Consider the following 13,448-nt stretch of genomic DNA (forward strand, 5'->3'; position numbering starts at 1 on the left):
GCACGTAGGGCAGAACATGCAGGCAGGTAGCAGAGATGGAGCGGCAGCAACAATGACTAAGTCTATGTCACATACAAACACACACATCACGTCTGACAGAAATTAATGTGTGCAATTATAGTTGTCGGACAGCCATGTTTTAAGGTGTGCTGTAAAGGTGGAATATGTATGTATATCATTGATAGTGTTAGGCAGTGAATTCCAATTTCTCCAATTGATTGTTGACCAAATGTGCTTTTTCTAAATGGGATTAGAAGGTCACCCCGTGTGGTGCTTCTGGTGATCTGACTGCTGCTGTTACGTTGGATTATGAACGACTTTAAAGGAGGAGGAGCGGTGTTATGCAGAATTTTGACAACCAGGCAGATGTTTTTATATTTGATCACATCTTCCCAGCTCAACAGTTTACGGTTATTTAATATAGTACAATGATGTGAACTGTTAGGCTTCTGGTCCAACACTTTGAGTGTTCTCTGGTAAAGAGTTGCTAATGGCTTCAATGACAAACTGTTAGTTTGCCCCCAGCTTGTCATACAATATGTAAGACAATCATGGCATCCATGTAAAGTTTGGCAACATTAAAAGTTAGGGAATTTCTAATATATTTAAAATTGGTTTGGCTAAACTTGACCCTGTTTCACACTTTCTTAATGTGTGCTTTAAAAGAAAGAGTAGAATCAATGATAATGCCCAGATACTTAAATTGTGGCACAATACTTATGTTTTGACCTGATATTGTTATGTTTGACATGATGTTACATTGTCTTTTGGTAAAAAGAAATCCTACGGTTTTATTAACATTAAGTTGGAGGCAGGAATGGTTTAGCCCATTAGTGATCTGGTCCATAGCTGTGGTGAGTTTAGCAGCAGCCAGATCTTTTGTTTTGGCATGCACATGTACTACAGTGTCGTCTGCATACATTTGTATTTTGATATCAGGGCAAACCAATGGCAGATCATTAATTTACAGACTAAACAAAAGCGGGCCAAGTATCGATCCTTGTGGTACCCCAGTGCATAAGTTAAGAGCTGGTGAACGTTGATTGTCCACAAAAACATGTTGACTTCTACCAGTTAAATATGACTCAATCCATTTGAGTGTTAAAGGTGAGAAGTTAAAAGCAGACAGTTTGGCAAGGACCTGATGGTTGACTATGTCGAAAGCTTTACGAACGTCTAAAAACACAGCCCCAACAACACCTCCCTTGTCGACCATTGCTCGGACCTCCTCTAAGAAGAAACAGTTACCTGTTCCGCAGAGTGGTGGGCCCTGAAGCCAAACTGTTTGGGATGAAGAGTAACTGGACCATTGTTTAAAAAAGAAACAAGCTGCTCTGATACACATTTCTCAGCAACCTTGGAAATTATAGGTAAAATACTGATTGGGCGGTAGTTACATATGTTCTGAGGGTCGTCTGACTTGAATATAGGAGTAACAATTGCTGCCTTCCAGGTTGTTGGGAATATCCCCAGTCATACTGACTGGTTGATAGTTTCTGTGATGGGGTTGGCTAGGTGTTCTTGCAGAGATTTAAGCATTTTAGAATCCATACCATAAATATCCTTTGCTGTTGAGATCTTAAGAGAATTAATTATTGCTTGAGTTTTAAGTTCAGAAATAGGTTGAATGCTGAAAGAAGGCTTGCTGTCATCTACTCCTAGAATTTTTGCAGTTGTTGAAGAAAAATTCTGTGCAAATTCAGCCACAGAATTTATAAAATATTCATTAAAAGCTACAGCTAGTTGTGCTGGATCTTGCATTAATGTACCATTCAGATTCAGCTCTAACTGCTTCCTAGGCCTGTGACTAATTCCCATTACATTCTTAATCTGTTCCCAGATCAGCTTTGTGTTACCCTTTGCCTCATTGATAATTGTTATGAAAAAATTTGCTTTGGCCTTTCTGATGACTTTGATTACTTTATTACGTAGTAAAGTGAACCTATGTCTGTCAATATTTTATTTGGTCTTCAATGATCTTTTCAATGCAGAGTCTCTTTCCTTCATCAGGGTGAATATTTCAGTATTGAGCCAGGGAAGTGCATTGATTTTTTCCTTCCTTTGACCTTTTTAGTAAACTCCTTAACTAGACTATGTAACTTGGCAGATAACATTTGCTATCTGCTTCTGTATTGCTACCAGTAAGTAAATGTTTCCAATCAGTCTGCTGCACTGCTCTTTGGAAAGTAACCATTTCATTTTTTGGAATCCTGAGTTGCTCTATAGGTTCATTAGAATGATGAAAACGTTTCTTTGTTAGTTTTCTGGACATTGATGTCAGATTATGGTCTGACAGTCCAGTAATAAATGAAATGTCTTAACAACTCTTTCAGGCTGTTACTAAATATTAAGTCTATTTGTGTCTGGGAAGATGCAGTTATTCTAGTTGGACCTACCAACAATTGTGTAAAATCCAGTAATCCAGTAATCTGTAATCTGTTTAAGGGGTTTCCTATTAGTTGTATCTAACCAGTTACAATTTAGATCGCCAAGTAGTATTACCTCGGTTTTAAAATCACATGCTTTAAGTAGCTTTTTAAATGTGATACAAAAATCATTATTAGAGGAATGTGGACGATACACAACAATGAGCACAAAGACATTGCAGATGAAAGCACTATATTCAGTCCAGTAGACTCCAATTCATGGTCAAAAGGCCAGCATATTTGATGACAGTTGATGTGGTCTTTGATATAAATCATGACCCCACCCCCTCTTCCCTTAGATCTGTCTCGTCTAAAGATATTAAAGCCTGGGACATGCAATGCAGAAGAAGGAGAGTTGTTATGCAACCACGATTCAGACAGGCCTAAAAAATCCCAAATTGGAATTACGAAGAAGATGATGCATTTGTTCAGCCTTTGGTGTAAGACTACGGATGTTAATATGCCCTCCAAAGATACCGCTGGGTTTATGTTGTGAATCCCAGATCATTCGAGAGTGAGTGACAGTTTTGAAAAAGTTCATTTTTTGATGCTTTTTCTTCATGTCCTCGGTGCTGGCACCTTGGGAAGTCGGGCCTGGGCATGGGTGCACATCACCAGATAGCAACAAGTATAGTGTAATGATGATGAGACTGTCACTTTGGCGTATGCCCCGGACTGCATAACTTTGCTTGTGTTGATCCCGAACGGTGGCAGTGTTTACAAACGCTTGCAATAGAATATGCTTTCCGTATCCAAAATGCTTTACAACTGTTGTTTCATGGTGCACTTCATGGGAGAGTAGCTTTCTGTCCTTGGCAGGTCACTGCGACTGAAGCCTGGGCCTGGTGGATGCTGCTTGAGCCAGGGCCTTGTGGATGGTGGCTGTTAGCTGCTGCTGGAGCCAGGGCCTTGTTGATGGTGGCTGCTAGCTGCTGCTTGAGCCTGGGCCTTGTGGATGGTGGCTGCTAGCTGGAGCCAGATAAATGGTGCATGTTACGTTTGTTCTTACATAACAAAACCAGACTCCGGTTTCTTATACTGCCAAACTGACACCTGGCAACATTCAATGTTTTCGAAACCTTTCAAATGGCTCTATGACTTTCACTTCCTCTACTAAACTTACAGAAGGCGAAACAAACCCAGAAAATGACTCCCCCCACAGTCCCCCTCATCATAGATGGAAGCACAGCCAGACCTGTCCCAACAAGCCAGGTCAAAGATACCACACCTTCCCTCCCCCATAGCAGAACCAGGGACCCTGCCTGCTGCAGCAGACTTTGGTGTTTAGAACTGTTTCCCCTTCGTTTAGTCTCTACTTATTGACCTTTCCAGGAGCCAGGATGGCCAACTCAGGGATGCAGCTGCTGGGATTTTCGCTGGCCTTCGTGGGGTTCATCGGCTCTATCGCCGCCACCATTATGGTGCAGTGGAAGGCTTCTTCCTACGTGGGGGACAACATCATCACCGCCCAGGCCATGTACCAAGGACTGTGGAAGAACTGTGTGTCGCAGAGCACGGGGCAGATCCAATGCAAAGTGTTTGATTCACTTCTGCAAATACCAGGTACATTTACATTAAGCCTTAACTTATAGTCTCTGTATTTCAAAGATACAGTAAAAAGAAAAAAAACAGTTTTTGTTTTGGTCATAACAGAATGTATATATATAAGTACATATATGTATTTATAAAAAGAAAACGTATACGTCACCTAAAACCCATCTATACATATGTATGTATACATATATATATATATATATATATGTGTGTGTGTGTGTGTATATGTATACAGTATATTGACTTACGTGAAAGGATATCGCTTTGACAAAGGCTTACACTTTATTTTACAAATTAAATGTGGATATCATTTATATCCTATATCATATAATATACTTCAGATTTTTGTAGTTCTTTTGGTAGTTTTTAGTTGTTGTGAGGAATGTGTGACCTTGCTGGCTCCGACAGGGCTGCTGGCGTGTTGAGACGAGCAGGGGGGGAGGGGGGCCTGAGCTTGAGCCAGAGCCAGAGCCAGAGCCACAGACACGTTGCATCTGCCTTTTAATCAACCTCATTGCAGTGGCGCCTCCAGAAGATTATTCCAGGGGTGGCCAATGGGGGCCACAGCAAATCTATAAACATCCCGGGCAGCGATTGTTGGCCGGGGGGGGGGGGACTACATTATAATATAATCTAGACTACATTATATATTTTAAATAAATATGCATAATAAAAATTGTCTTAGGGGTGGCAAATGGGGTGGCAAAGAATGATTTTGGGGTGGCAGTAGCCACCCCTCGCCACCCCATGGTGGCGCCACTGCCTCATTGGTGCTGGTTTTTAGGAGGTGCTGTATGTAACCCAACAAATTTAGAATATCTCTTTGTCTCATTCATTCTTGGGCTACTTGATTTACCCATGCACCTATGCATGCACTTACACACCTTACACATGCCCTCATACACTGCACTAACACATGCCATTGCCTGCCTACGTAAAGCAAAAAGCGGGCTTTCTTTGTGTCTGTGCTGTGCCTCTCGATAAAGTGGGTTCTTCTAATGGCTGAAGGCTTTTCTTACGCAAAGCTAAACCCGAAGCAATGAATGTGATCCAACCAAACCCATCCATCCCTGGGGGCACACTAGCCTAGTGTTTAGGGTGTTTGGTTCAATCCCCAATGTCTGCCGCTACCTACAGGCCTCCATGAGCAAGATGTCTAACCCATACCTGCTCACCAAAGGAGCTGTAGATATGATTCAGGCGCTGATGTTTAGTGTAATGTATTAGAAATGGCATGTAGGCATCCATCAACTATTGAGGGAAATGCGCTGTGAGAATATCTGTTTTGTGTTGACTGCCTACCTCTTGATAAGTTGGTTTTAGACCGCTCCTGCCTCGTTCCTGACCAATCAGAGCCTCTCTTCCCTGATTGGTTCTGAGAATTCCTAATGCCTGTCAATCACACACAATTTACTTATATTTATATATTTTATTTGTACTCATCTTAATTTACTTTATCTTGTATTGTTGCTGCTATGTGGCTGTTGAGGAACCAAGCCGGATAATTTTACTATTGTATACTTGTACACTAGACGTAATCAAATAACTCTGAATCTGAATCTAAAACACAGGTGTGTGAAATGAAACAAATCACAATGGAAGTGTGTGCGTGTGTGCGTGTGTGTGTGTATGTATGTGTGTGTGTGTGTGTGTGTGTGTGTGTGTGTGTGTGTGTGTGTGTGTGTGTGTGTGTGTGTGTGTGTGTGTGTGTGTCTGCGTGTGTCCAGGCATGGTGCAGGGCGCGCGGGGCCTGATGGTGACGTCCATCGTGCTGTGCTTCGTGTCCGTCCTGGTGGCGGTGGTGGGCATGCGTTGCACCACCTGCCTGGAGGACCAGCCTGAGCAGAAGGACAAGGTGGCGCTCATCGGGGGCATCCTGTTCATCCTCTCAGGTGAGGACCCCCGGTCACTCAGACACACCGCAGACACACACACAAGCAGATACATGCACACGCACACAAACCCAGACACGCATGCAAATACAACTACACACACACACACACACACACACACACACACACACACACACACACACACACACACACACACACACACACACACACACACACACACACATACACACACACACACACACACAGATACACACACCCACACACACACACAAACACACACACACACACACACACACACACACACACACACACACACACACACACACACACACACACACACACACACACACACACACACACACACACACACACACAGAGATACACACAAGCATATATGCGTGTGCTGTCACTGACTCTCAAATATCTTTAAGCTGTAATCATTTGCCTCTCTTTGTGTGTATCAATTTTTAGTAGATGATCTTGAATCCTTCTGTAAAACACAGTGTATGTGTCTTTGTGACAGGTCTGTGTGGTCTGGTAGCCACCATTTGGTACGGTCACCGAATAGCAAAGGAATTCTACGACCCCTTCACCCCCACCAACTCCAAGTAAGAACCTGGCTGTAGCTCATCTAGGGGTCCAGCTGATCCTTAGTCTAGGGGTCCAGCTGATCCTTAGTCTAGGGGTCCAGCTGATCCTTAGTCTAGGGGTCCAGCTTATCCTTACTCTAGGGGTCCAGCTGGTCCTTAGTCTAGGGGGGCACCGTCCCACTGCTCTTCTGGCCATCAGTGCGTCTGCGTGTCAGAATGGCAAAGGGAAGTGTTCAGACACTAGGGTGTATGTACCGTACCAAGCCGTACATTAGGCAGCTATATTTTATTTGATGCGTGAAATGTAGCACAATATTGTTTGGAAAGATTCAGTATAATGTATTCTGATGGCAATAATGCAGGGGTTGTGATTCTATGTCATTTGGTGGATAAAGGATATAGATGGAAGCAGTGATACTGCAATACACTCATCCTACGTTACCATATTAGAATACTGTATGTATTGTACTGCAAAACAAACTTGCGGACAGTGCTTTGAGTTTGAGACATATAATTGCATATTTGCTGCTATCCAAATACATGTAAGCCATACTTGCTCTCATAAATACATATACATTTTCTACGATAATTCCAAGCGGCTTTGGCTAACAGACACAAAAAAAGACTAAAGTTATGTAACATGAGAATCATCTCACATGTCATAATGCTTTTATAACAATCTTTTGCAAAACCAGGACAACAAGATGTCTTCAACAATACCTGCACACATTTAAAGTGATGCCATTGGTTCATATAAAGCAATGCCATTGGTTCATTTAAAGCGATGCCATTGGTTCATTTAAAGCGATGCCATTTGTTCATTTAAAGCGATGCGATTGGTTCATTTAAAGCGATGCCATTTGTTCCTTGCTCCAGGTTTGAGTTCGGGGCGGCCCTGTTCGTCGGATGGGCCTCCTCTAGTCTGCTCGTCATCGGCGGGTCTTTCCTCTGCTGCAAGTGCGGCGGGAGTGACTCTGGGAGGGGCAAAGGGTACCCGTCTGCAGCCCACCCCAGCCAGCCGGGCAGAGACTACGTCTAGCAGGCCAGGACCCCCCCCGGCCTTGGCCCAGAGCCGGCGGTCCTGTACCCCCGAGGCTCCATGTGGGGATGTCTTTCTCCAAGGCATTTTATTGTATGTTGGTTTGGTTTTTTATTGTTTCTTTTGGTCACAACATTGCTCTGAGATATATTTTTTACAATACATTTTTTTCTGCTTGAGCTGCTCCCCCCGCGACCCGACCCCGTATAAGATGAGGTGATGAATGAGATTTTTTTAAATACCTCATGATATTCAAGGCGTGCGAGAAGGAAAGTTTAGCTTTGATGTTCATGTTCCACAATACACATTTTTCTGATGTAAATCCATAGAGCAGGAGGCATTGTGTGTACCTGGTTGTCACGGTTGTTATTTTCTGTGCAGATTGTAAACTCATCTGAAATATATAAATGTCCCCTCTTCCTACTTTGAAATAAAGATGGCTCGAAAAAACCTCTAACACTTTAGAAGCGGAAAATATATTATCTCCCTCCTAACTGAGAACATTTTCGAATTCAAAAAATTAATTAAAAATCAACGTAATTGTACAAAACATGACTCATGAAATAGGTTCAACCCTAACATCCAATCGGCGGGAACACCAGTTTAAACGTTTAGAAAGAAAAACACAGAGAGAAACCTTTAGCCCCAGGCGAGGGAAAAGAAGCCGTGAGGGTGCGGCTTTCCAGGCTCAGTGTAGCCAGATTGGGCGGGAAATCGTGCCAAGTCTGGCAAAACTGTCCAGGCTGCATACCTCACAGATAACCTGTCCTGACCTGGCTGGTAGGACTGTCTGCAAGCGTCAAGACAATGACTCAAACTCAGAACCAAACTTGCTACTTGCCCTCTTCTCCTGCCCTACAGGTGCCACAATGGAAATAAGCCGTCGTGCTTTATTGTGAAGTCACTTTTATATATATACCACATTTAATTACAGGAGTTGACTTAGAGCACTTTAAATGGCAAAATAAAGGGCAATACAGTAAAAAATGTAAGAATTCAAACAGCGGCAATGGGGAATGGAGTGGGGTGTTAAGGGTAGTTAAAAGCAAGAGAGAAAAGGTAGGTTTTTAAAATGGTTTAAACCAATCTTTTATTGGGAAAAGTCATCTTTATTTATCGTTATTCTTTGGGTTTTGTTCATCACAGTCAGACACGTTCAATCCCTGACTATATATGTATTTCAATGTATGACAGAGTGCTGTTCATATTTTATGTAAAAATGGTAAAATAAAATCAATCAATCACCTCTCATTCCTGTTGCTACGCCCACCAAACCCTCCGTTTGTTGTTCCTGCTGTTTGTTTTTGGAGTGTGTGGGGTTTTGCGATCAACACACCAATTACGTAAAGCAATCTTTTATTAGGAAAAGTCAGCTTTATTTATCTTTATTCTTCGGTTTTTTTTTCATCACAGTCAGACACGTTCAATAGTAAGAAACTGTATATATTTATCAAAGTAAATGAAGTAGGTCAATATCTTAAGCTAAATTACACCCTATAAATAAACCACAGGCTATCATGTTTTGGGAGGCTTTAAGCCCAGACCTAAAGCGCTGTTATCTAACATTAATTTAAGCTACAAGAGAAAAACAACTAATATTAATAAATATACAAAAACTTAATGGGGGTGAATTTTTTAAAAACTACGATAATGCACAACAATCTCAGCGTTGTAGGGGCACATCATCGCCACAAGGCGGAAGCAGACGCTAGTATTCTCCTTCTTCCGTCAAGAAAGCTTCATACGATGTAACAAGAAAGGTAAACCATCTTTGGTCAGTAGTTATTTAAGGCATTCAGGATGCCTTTGAGGTCTTTAACTGTCTAAAATTAGCTTTAATGTTGGAGAAAACAATGGCAAGAATAAAGTTGACAAGCAGATTTCACGCCCCAAACTCTTTTTGTGATGAAGTGCACTTAGTTTCCTCGGAGCATAAGGAGAACATAGAGGAATCAGAAGGCAAATGTTAGATTGTATTTATTTATTTCAGCCACCAACCTCACTCTACTTTTCCATTTATAACTACGTTGCTGAACTTTGGTCAGCTTTGTTTTGTTTCCATGTTGGCTCTCCCCCTGAAACCTATGTCATAGATACTTATTAATTGGCCACATATTTACAATGTATTTAGGATGTTAAAGTTGGCTGCATGCTCTTTATATGATCCATAGAGATGTAGTTCTTTGTAACTGGTCTGGGTCCCATCAGGTAAACATGGTTATGGAGACTGTAGACAAATGCAGTGTACTATTTGACTAAGAGATCAAACAAACAAACAATAGCTCTGGTATTATTGAGTCAAAACAAAAGGACAACCTCATGTCACTGCCTGGTCCTGCCTTCAAGATCCATACGAGTTGTAAAGATGGATATAAGATAAGATATATAAGCTCTAGTCGTCAGGAATGGCCACTGGACCTCTCCATCCCACCAGCCTAGGCTATACCCTGGAGGCCTACTATATCATACATTGCAACCCTTGTATTTTTTTTAATGCTACATTTCTAGAGCTTTTCAAATTGCACATTCAAATACCGGACATGTTTCAACATTGTTTGAGGTAATTCGTTGAATAACTGCCAGGCCCAATTCTGTCTCAATGTCTCAATTCTTTATCTGTACGGTAGCAACAAGCCTTCAGATTCCCACCGCCCTGCTACTCCACTCAAAGTAACAGCGTATGCTTTTCCCTTTCACCCAACAAGGGTCCTATATGTGGGTCAAATATTACAGGATAATATAATAAGGTTGGTTAGGCAGGGTAGGGTATATTTTAATATTTTTTGGAATTCAATTTACATAAGACCGCGATCAATATATCAAATACTTAAATTTGATGTAATAAAATAAAACAAATCTGGTATTTCTGTCATGCAGGTCTGTAATTAGACCGTCCAATAATTTAATATTGCTGAATATTGCTAAAGCTGGCAAGCTAGTCATGTGCATTGGGGAGTTCTTTGGTTGGATACTTCAGAATCAAGCTTATTCTGACTTGTTTATCCAAATGTCCCTAGGTTAACCCTTTAAGTAGGCATTCCATTGCATAACGTAATGTTGTTGTGGTTTGTTTTCATACAATTAACATTGAATATAGGATTTGGAACAACTGATTATCCTAGCCTGTGAAGCCTAGGCTACGCTAGATCCTGATGTATTGAAAGTGCAGGAAACTTTACATTTAGCATGTTGGAAAGAGGTTGATTTGGAATTGTTGGAAGTCACTCTCACCCTCTGAATCAACACGCTTGCTGGGATGGGGAGCACATTACACGTTGTGTAATCCTGTTATTGTTAGTCATATGCTCTTCTCATATGACGTAGTCCTGTCTGCACCATTCCACAACAGCGTTCAGTGAACACATAAAACAGATGTTATTCCTGACCTGACACTTGGTATTGCTAGTTCTCTGTAACTCTAACCCTACTCTACCCTACCCTCCATACTGACGCAAGACTCCTCTACCTCTGGGAGAGCCATGTCTTACACTCATTTTATAAACACATTTAGATTCTGTTTATATTTGGATATTGCGGCGAGTGTGTGTTTCTCTCAGTTGAGTGGTTGACATATTATCCACGTTCCATAGTGACCTTGTTTTACGCTGCTTATTTAATAAGTGCAAAGCATTTAATTAAACCAACCAAGTGCATGAAACAATGATGTCCTTTGTTCATAGAACAACTCTAATTATCATTATTATCATTATAATCATGATGAACGACAATGACATCTGTTTCCAAATGGGTGTGTTGTGCGTGTGTGCGTGTTTGTGTGTGTGTATGTGCACTGGTGCATGTGTGTTGTGTGTGTGCTCTCTCTCATCCATAGCCTTGCGCATAATTCTTTTTTCTTTTTGAAACCGGCATTACCTATCTGTGTGCGAGAATAACACAGACCCTCATCTCCATGGGAACTACCAGCGCCTTACCTGTCCACACACACACACACACACACACACACACACACACACACACACACACACACACACACACACACACACACACACACACACACACACACACACACACACACACACACACACACACAAACACACACACACACACACACACACACACACACACACACACACACACACACACACACACACACACACACACACACACACAGCGGGATGAGCGTTGTCTTTAGCCTCTGCCGCTCACAAAGAAAAACAAGGGAGTGTGTGTGGTCGGTTTAGAAGCAGTTTTAAATGTTGTCCACCGAGAATAACTATTTTTGTCCAATTGGATGAGGGCTACGTTCCTTGAAGAGTGTCTGCTGTGTATATTCAAACGACAGACATGGCAATACTTAAGCAAGTCAGGAAGGTGTATGCAAGGGTTGGAAATACTTGGATGATTTTAACTTTGGTACTAAGTAACTGTATTAGCTACAAGTGGGAATCGCTTGGGGTAATCCAATATTTGCAGACATTATACTTCGCTCCATTTCCCATGACGTGTATCTTATCCTTGAGTATTAGTTTGATTAAATGGTGCATGCACACGTGGTACGCCCTTTCATTTTTCATAACTTGTTTTTCCATTGCTGACATTACTACTGAAGTAGGCTGCTGCTGCAAGGCCAACCCAGACTGGATGTTCAACCAGAGGCTCGACCGACAGGTTTATGAGTAACAGTGGAATGCGTCTTCACAAATAGCAGGGCCTGCCGATAAACCCAGGGTGTTGTGTATCGTTTATTTTAAATGAACTACTTTGTGACGTATACCTGAGACGATTTGGACAAGTAAACTATGGTACAAGCATCTAACTCACTTAATTTACTGTTCATTCAACAATTTGTTTAGCTATCTTTGTCATTCAGGGTAACATTTTATAGGGAAAAAGGGGGTGTTGTATCTGTTTCAGTGCAAGCCCCTCCTCCTGATGGGCGGACTCTAGAACAGTCTGTGGGATTTAGAATGAAAGCAGCGGTTACGCGTCCGTATTCATCTGATTCTCCTTCTTGTGTTCAGTATATTTTGATAGACAACCTGGAGGTTGTATGTGTGTGTGTCCCCCAAGAGTTAAGTCACATTAATATTAATGGCTTGTACCCCCTAGGGTGAACTACCACAACCTCTATATCCTACAATTTTAATTTAGTCTACAGCATGGTTTATAGCCTACATGCTGGCGTGTGACGTGTGGCGTGCATGTCTCCACTCGCATGACTTTCAGGAGGAGACCCTAGAAAACAAGTTCAAAATCCTCCTCCATGGTCTAATCAAAGTGGTGTCTGTAATGGAGAGTGACTGGGATGGCAGTAGTTATTAAAAGCTGTCCGTAGAGGCGGGGGCCTGGAGCCTGGTTTACTTTGCGCTTCAATGTCACAGATGCAGTAATAACAAAAACGGCCACGCCGCATTCACCGTCACGGAGCCACAAGATGTCTGCTCAAGTGTCTAACCATATGTCCAACTTTAATACAATCTCTTGATGAAAGTCTTCCACGTGGGAGACGCATGCTTTGAATAACAACATGTAGGCATTGCAGTAAATGTTTTGCAATTGTTCTGTGTTATAGTACTGTAGCACATTTCCCTCAGAGGTGTCTACATTTTTATGTTGGCCTAATTATACATTATAATAATACGACTTATAACTTAGTTAATTTTGGTTATTTGCTTTTCATTTTCTCTAATACACCTCTCGATTGCCTTTTGCAAGTTTATCAGTGGATGATTCTGATGAACATGTTTAATCTAATTGCAACATGACAGGTAGGATATTTCAATTAAAACATGCAGTGAATCTCAATGACTGATCTCCGAAATTGATTGAGAAAGAGAAGAAGGAATTTCCCTCGATTAGGATAATGATCTGAAAGTATTTGAAAGGATTGCAATGTACCGTAATGTTTCCATTTAACTGAGGGACTGAGGAGACCCGGAGACCGGGCTCTCTGGATTTGTCACAGCTGGAGATCTCTCGCTGCGCACTGCAGTGATGTGGACGTAATCTGTCTGTTTTCTCCTGT

At 41.7% G+C, this 13,448-nt stretch overlaps 1 protein-coding gene across 1 annotated transcript; it reads left to right on the forward strand.

Moving 5' to 3' along the window:
- The first annotated feature begins 3,591 nt into the window (after nt 1-3,591).
- cldn1 (claudin 1) lies at nt 3,592-7,926 on the forward strand. Its single transcript, XM_030364957.1, has 4 exons — nt 3,592-3,989; nt 5,708-5,872; nt 6,357-6,441; nt 7,300-7,926. The coding sequence occupies exons 1-4, from the start codon at nt 3,767-3,769 to the stop codon at nt 7,460-7,462; spliced, it is 636 nt and encodes a 211-aa protein (XP_030220817.1). The 5' UTR covers nt 3,592-3,766; the 3' UTR covers nt 7,463-7,926.
- The last annotated feature ends 5,522 nt before the right edge of the window (nt 7,927-13,448 follow it).

The sequence above is a fragment of the Gadus morhua genome, chromosome 8, assembly GCF_902167405.1.
Source record: "Gadus morhua chromosome 8, gadMor3.0, whole genome shotgun sequence".
Classification (NCBI taxonomy): domain Eukaryota; kingdom Metazoa; phylum Chordata; class Actinopteri; order Gadiformes; family Gadidae; genus Gadus; species Gadus morhua.

What these genes read in the sequence shown, in the direction of transcription:
- cldn1 (XM_030364957.1), top strand. Translation starts at nt 3,767, where the DNA reads ATGGCCAACTCAGGGATGCAGCTGCTGGGATTTTCGCTGGCCTTCGTG. An exon ending in TTCACTTCTGCAAATACCAG is followed by an intron (nt 3,990 to 5,707) that starts GTACATTTACAT and finishes GCGTGTGTCCAG; the next exon opens with GCATGGTGCAGGGCGCGCGG. An exon ending in CATCCTGTTCATCCTCTCAG is followed by an intron (nt 5,873 to 6,356) that starts GTGAGGACCCCC and finishes TCTTTGTGACAG; the next exon opens with GTCTGTGTGGTCTGGTAGCC.